Source organism: Apaloderma vittatum, unplaced genomic scaffold (genome assembly GCF_000703405.1).
Source record: "Apaloderma vittatum isolate BGI_N311 unplaced genomic scaffold, ASM70340v1 scaffold23536, whole genome shotgun sequence".
Lineage (NCBI taxonomy): Eukaryota > Metazoa > Chordata > Aves > Trogoniformes > Trogonidae > Apaloderma > Apaloderma vittatum.
The window spans coordinates 20,784-26,291 of NW_009720403.1; the positions used below are offsets into that span (position 1 = coordinate 20,784).

Genomic DNA, 5,508 nt, shown 5'->3' on the forward strand with positions numbered 1-5,508 from the left:
CGGGGATAAAGTATGGTGGGTTTTTCTGTTTGCAGAGATGGGGCGTTACTGAAATTACTCACAATCTGTCCGTGGGGGATTAACTGCTTTTATTGAAATTCTTTAATAGCTTTGAGCTCAGCATGAAGAGCGGGGCAGCGAACAAATGCCGTATCTGGCCGTAGAATCGTTTGGCTTTTTTTTGTTTTTTCCCCACTCCCGTTGGGAACCCACTGAGCAAACTTTTAAAGAGGTGATAATTGTGTTATTTGGGGTTAGATCCGTCCGTTTCTGAACGTTTCCGAAAGCGTGACGGCGCTTTCGTCGGTGCCAGCGATAGAATTTCCTCCGCGTGGATCTCTGGGTCAGTCGGAGAGAATTGCTGGGTCTGGGGCTCCTCGGAAAGAGGGAGGAGCATGGTGCTGCTCCCTCGAGTAGATCCTGTGGCTCTTGAGCTCTAACTCTTATTTTAAAGAGACCGCAGGGATGGATACGCTTCTCCTCTGGAATATATAAATGATGCCCTAACTTTACAGCTGAGATGGTTGTGGGATTTTTTCCCCCCTTGTTCTACTCCTCTGTATAATTTTTTTTGGTATTTTTACCCGACGACTCATCAAAAAGCTTAATATGTGAAATACTTCACTGTATTACAACTCGATGAAGAGTTACAGCGATTACAGAGCAGGGCAGGGGAACATCAACCTCGAGCATCGCTCTTCTAAGGAGCGAGAGCCCCTTGCCAAGCTGCTTCACAGGACGTGGGGACTAAGTAATTTATATTTTTTAATTATTTTTTTCCAATTAAGTCAGCTGATTGCATATAGATAAACAGCTGCACGGTTTTATTTATGTTTCTCCTGTGCATGGACACAGAAAGGTCCGGAAAGGTCATGAAGATAAGCAAAGCAGTAATACCCAGGTTGTGTGCCCGGAGCCCAGCTGTAAGGGCTTTAGTCGGTAATTTTTCTAAATTTGTACTCCACTTGGCTTGGTTTTAATACGTGAGGTGGGTATAGATGCTGTAAAAACGACTGGATTAAAGATCCAGCAATCTCGGCGTATTTGGAGAATTCGGGTCGTCGAAACAGCCTGAATTTTCGGGTAATTTACGGAGCCGTGAGTAATATTGATGGCAATACTCCCTGTTACGGGTTACCTGCCCTCTGGTGCTATAGCCTGAAGAGCAGCAGCTTTTCTACCCCGAGAGAGCAACCTGGATACCTCGCTGCTTCTCACCTTGAGTTAAGATGGGTGGAATTACAAATCGTCTTACTCAGCCGCCCTCGCTAGTGAACCGTTTCCTTAATTCCCGTAAATAGTTTGTGATTTCACCACTTGGTTAGTTACGCCTGTTGGGTTAGACCAGCTTTTCTCTAAATCAGTAACTTCGCCTCGTGGGTTCTTTGAACTCTATTCCTGAGGAGGGGAAAAAAAAAGGCAGGAGCTGAGGTTGTGTGTTTTGAGGCTGCCCCCAGCCGCGGGTGCTTTTTGCTCTCAGAGCTTTATTTTGAAGTATTTACTTGGAGTATTCACAGGTTGTTTCAGTCTCTACATTTTTTTTTTTCTTCCTCTTTCCAGCTTGAGGATGAGGCTCTGAAATACATCGGTGCACATTGCCCCGAGCTGGTGACTTTAAACCTTCAGACGTGCTTAGTAAGTAAACGCTTCCCGGGATTCCCCACCCGTCCCCACGTGTGCCCCCCGCCCCAGGCGGCGTCAGCCGGGCAGGCGGGATGGTTGTCAATTTAAGAGCCTTTTTTTAAAGGTAGTTGATGAAAAACGGCTTTTTTAGTGGCGTTCCGTAAGGAATGAGCCCCCAAAACGGCGTCGTAGCCTTCACAGTGTCAGATTCCATCTCGCTGCCCCGTGGGGCTTCCCCAAAAATTCCTCCCGTTGGGCTGGAGGGTTTGCCTGGGGATCCAGCCAGGCAGCTCCTCCGGTCTCCTCATAAAATTGAACGGAGAAGCGCAATTTCCCTGCACAGGAGGGCTCTAAACGGGTTATTCTGCACTGCCAAAACCATCTGTTCATGCCAAAAAAGAAATCGGAGCGGGCTCTGCGTACGTAGCGGCACGCGGGAGGAGAAAGCTGAATAGGTTCTTGGTTGCCTTAACTGAAAATCCCGAGGTCTGCTCAGTTTCTGTTTTATCTCCCTCCAGAACTCGGGCTTTAGGAGCCCGCGGACGCGCTCGCTGATGTTTTAAAAGCGCTTTTATTCTGTGGGAATGCGGAACCTCGCGCCTCCACCTGCGTCGTTATGGCTTGTGATGGTGTTGTTGTTTTTCTTGTAGCAAATAACAGATGATGGTCTCATTACAATATGCAGAGGATGCCACAAGTTACAGTCCCTGTGCGCTTCAGGCTGCTGCAACATCACCGACGCCATCCTCAACGCCCTGGGACAGAACTGCCCGAGGCTCAGGTAAGTTCTCCCGGCGGTTCCCTCGCCCCGTTACGCGTCAGGCAGAGGATTTCGGTGACGTCCCGAAGCATTGGAGCCGCTTTAGGCTCTGGAGGAGTTAAGGAAAGGGCTTTTTCCCAGGTGTTTGCTACGGGATGATCACAGCAGGTGCTCTTTTTTTTTTAAAAAAAAAAATTATTATTATTTTAAGGCTATTTTATTAGGTCAGGTTTCTTCAGGAAGGCTTTGCTATAATTCAGAAAATGCCAGGGGCAGACAGAAGAGATAGTTTTATCTGTGAGAGCCGAGTGGCCTGCGTTAAACACCCTAAAATACACATCTTCCAGGGGAAACCAGCACAGCTGTTCTCTCTGAGAGAGCCACGGGCAAAAAGTGCAGGATACGAGCGTACGGGAGCCAGTTTTAAAAGAGGAGGGTAAAATATAATTTTGGTTTCAACTATTTTTTCCATTCAGCCTCAGCTTTACAGCGTTAAGCTCCTTGGAGCGGGAGCGCTCGAGGCAGCCTTTCCGCTCTCCAAAGGCAGAAAAACGTGAAGGAAACCTCCGCGGGGCTGCCAGAAAGTTTCCCCGTTGTCTCAGAAAGGATTTTAAAAGTGCTTTAGTCCCACGTTTGTCGGATTCGACCGAAGAGTTCCCTTTTAGCCTGACTGCTTTATTTTTTCTTCCCCTGGGAGCTCCGCTTGGCTCTACAGGGCGGATGCTCGGGGCAAATTATCCTCTCAGAGAGCAGGACCTGAAGCGGGTCAGACCGTTCTGTGGTGCTGGAAGCTTTTAGTGAAACGCACTGAAAAGCCAAGTGACTCCACCTTGGTTCTTGTAAATTCTCTCTGTGCAGGATATTGGAAGTCGCGAGGTGTTCGCAGCTGACGGACGTGGGCTTTACCACTCTCGCCAGGGTACGTGTCTGTGCTTTCTGCTTGTGATGGATGGGGACAAACAGCAGCTTCCTCCTGGGTGCAGGTTTCTTGTAACACTTTTGGTCTGTACTTCCTACGAATTAAAAAAAAATAGTCCTTTAAATGAGTGAAATTCCTGGATTTTTCTGCTCGGTGCTGTTTGTAAAGCAAACTTTCCCAGAGAAAAAACCTTATCTTATTTTTTAAAGAACTGTCTTTGTTGTGGTTGCGTTTATATTTGCTGCCTGAACTTTGCACTCTCTTCCTTTTTTTTCCTAGAACTGCCACGAGCTTGAAAAAATGGACCTGGAAGAGTGTGTCCAGGTAGGAGGTGCCACCTCAGGCTGGTTTTTCTCTCTCAACGTAGTCATGGCAGGGCAGGAGGATGGTGGAGAAGTAGCGGGTTGTGTCCAGATGAGAACTTGGTTTAGAATTCTGAGTAAGAGGATGGGATGTATTTAGGCAAGAAAATCCTGCTTTTGGATAGGAAAAGAGTGCGTTTGTGGTTAGTTTGTCTCTCGTAGTAGTGGCTGCTGCTGTAAATAGGAAAAAAAAAAGCTTTAAGAGTAATCGATGTGTCCTGGAGTTCGTGTAATAGACGTGACACAAGGTCAAATCTTGGTTAGTTTTGAGGAGTTCTCTACAGTGTGACCCTGCCCTGTGCTGTGGGGCACAAGCTGTTGGCTGGGAACAGCTTCAAGGCGGCATTTGCAGGGGAAAACAGCTGAATTGGCTCAAAATCCTGCAGAAGACAGAATCTCTGGCCCCAAGGAGAGGTTTGAAATCAATTTGGATAAAAGGCAGCGGAGATTTTGCTTCCTGCTGCCCCGAGAACACCGCGACGCCGGTGCTCTGGGCTTCCTGGTGTTCCCGGGGCAGAAATTCGGGAGATCACAAGAGGAAATTACACCGGGCCAGGCAGGAAGGGATTTAAATTAACCCAAAAAACGGAGGAATTAAAATTGGGCTGAGTGCTTGGGCTGATGACTGCGTTGAACAGAGACATCCCAGCAAGTTGCCTTCTGAAGGGTTTTAGGTCAGAAAAGCCGTTGTGGTGAGTCTCTTTTCTTCCTGGAGAACAAAGAGGAACAGTTGGGCTGTCGAAGGGGATTTGAACACCTCGTGTGCTCCTTTAGCACAAACATTTAGGAGACTGGGCTGTTGAAGGGCTCTGCTCGCTGCCTCTCTAAATTGTGAGCTTATTTCATGGGAAGCTACGTAAAATTAAAAAAAAAAAACAACAAAAAAAAGCAATACCTCTGCCTTAACAGTCCTTGAGGGACTTAAAGGAATTGGCAGAATCTGAAATTTGGTCACGCAGGAGGCGAGTTCCCGTGGGGAGTGCTGTCATGGAATGGGCAAAAGTCGGCAATTTTTATTTCGTAAGGGAAGGGAGAAAAGTTTTTGTGCAAAGAACCCGGCATGAAGAGGCTTTATTTTCCCCTTCTTTTCCCCCGCAGATAACAGACAGCACGCTCATCCAGCTCTCCATCCACTGTCCGCGGCTCCAGGTCCTGGTGAGTGTCGGAGGGTAGACGTTCAGACCTTTTCCTCCCGCGGGGGGGAGCCGTCCAGCCTTTTCCCTCCCGCAGACGAAGGGATTTGAAGCGCTGCCCGCGGGGATTTGTCTCTCTGTGACTTCAGAGAGACCTTGCAACAGCTCGGCCGCAAACGTGACCCTGCAGAAACCATTGTCCCTCCTCTCCCGCGAGCGTGAGTCGCGCGCCAGGCACCCAGGGCTCCCCGAAAACAGCGTCAGGACACTCGATTCTCCGGGCACCAGCCCGTAACCCGGGCTGTGAGCCTGAGACTGCAGCCCCGCTCAGCTCTGGCACAGAGCTGGGTCTGGAAATGAATCTAGGTCTAAATTTCTGTGGCTTTTAGTCTCGGTCTCCTCCGCGTCCCTGCGGGTGCTGCTCCATTGCCACCGTGAGAAAACCCATCCGGGGTGGGGGCGCTGCAGGTGGTGGCTTCTCCGGGCTGATGTATCTCCTGGCGTCAGCCCTGTCGTCTCCTCGAGAGCTTCTAAGATGCAGCTCCCCACCCCCCCAAAAAAAATAATGATGCACCGAGTCGGTGACATAATATTTCTGTCACTTCTCAATCCCCGCGATGGAGTCTCCCCCACAGTGCATAAGGCTCCAGATGTTCCAGAGGTGGTTTCCCCGACAGCAGGGGTGTGTGTTCTCTTCCTGGGGGGTGTTTG

At 49.1% G+C, this 5,508-nt stretch overlaps 1 protein-coding gene across 1 annotated transcript in view; it reads left to right on the forward strand.

Annotated features, from left to right (window-relative positions):
• Positions 1-5,092, forward strand: part of LOC104275142 (F-box/LRR-repeat protein 20) — a 13,925-nt gene extending 8,833 nt beyond the window's left edge. The window contains exons 8-13 of the mRNA XM_009871012.1: positions 1,561-1,635; positions 2,274-2,404; positions 3,242-3,302; positions 3,582-3,626; positions 4,763-4,819; positions 4,895-5,092. Coding sequence (XP_009869314.1) covers positions 1,561-1,635; positions 2,274-2,404; positions 3,242-3,302; positions 3,582-3,626; positions 4,763-4,819; positions 4,895-5,092 — 567 coding nt within the window. The remainder of the gene's footprint in view (positions 1-1,560; positions 1,636-2,273; positions 2,405-3,241; positions 3,303-3,581; positions 3,627-4,762; positions 4,820-4,894) is intronic.
• The last annotated feature ends 416 nt before the right edge of the window (positions 5,093-5,508 follow it).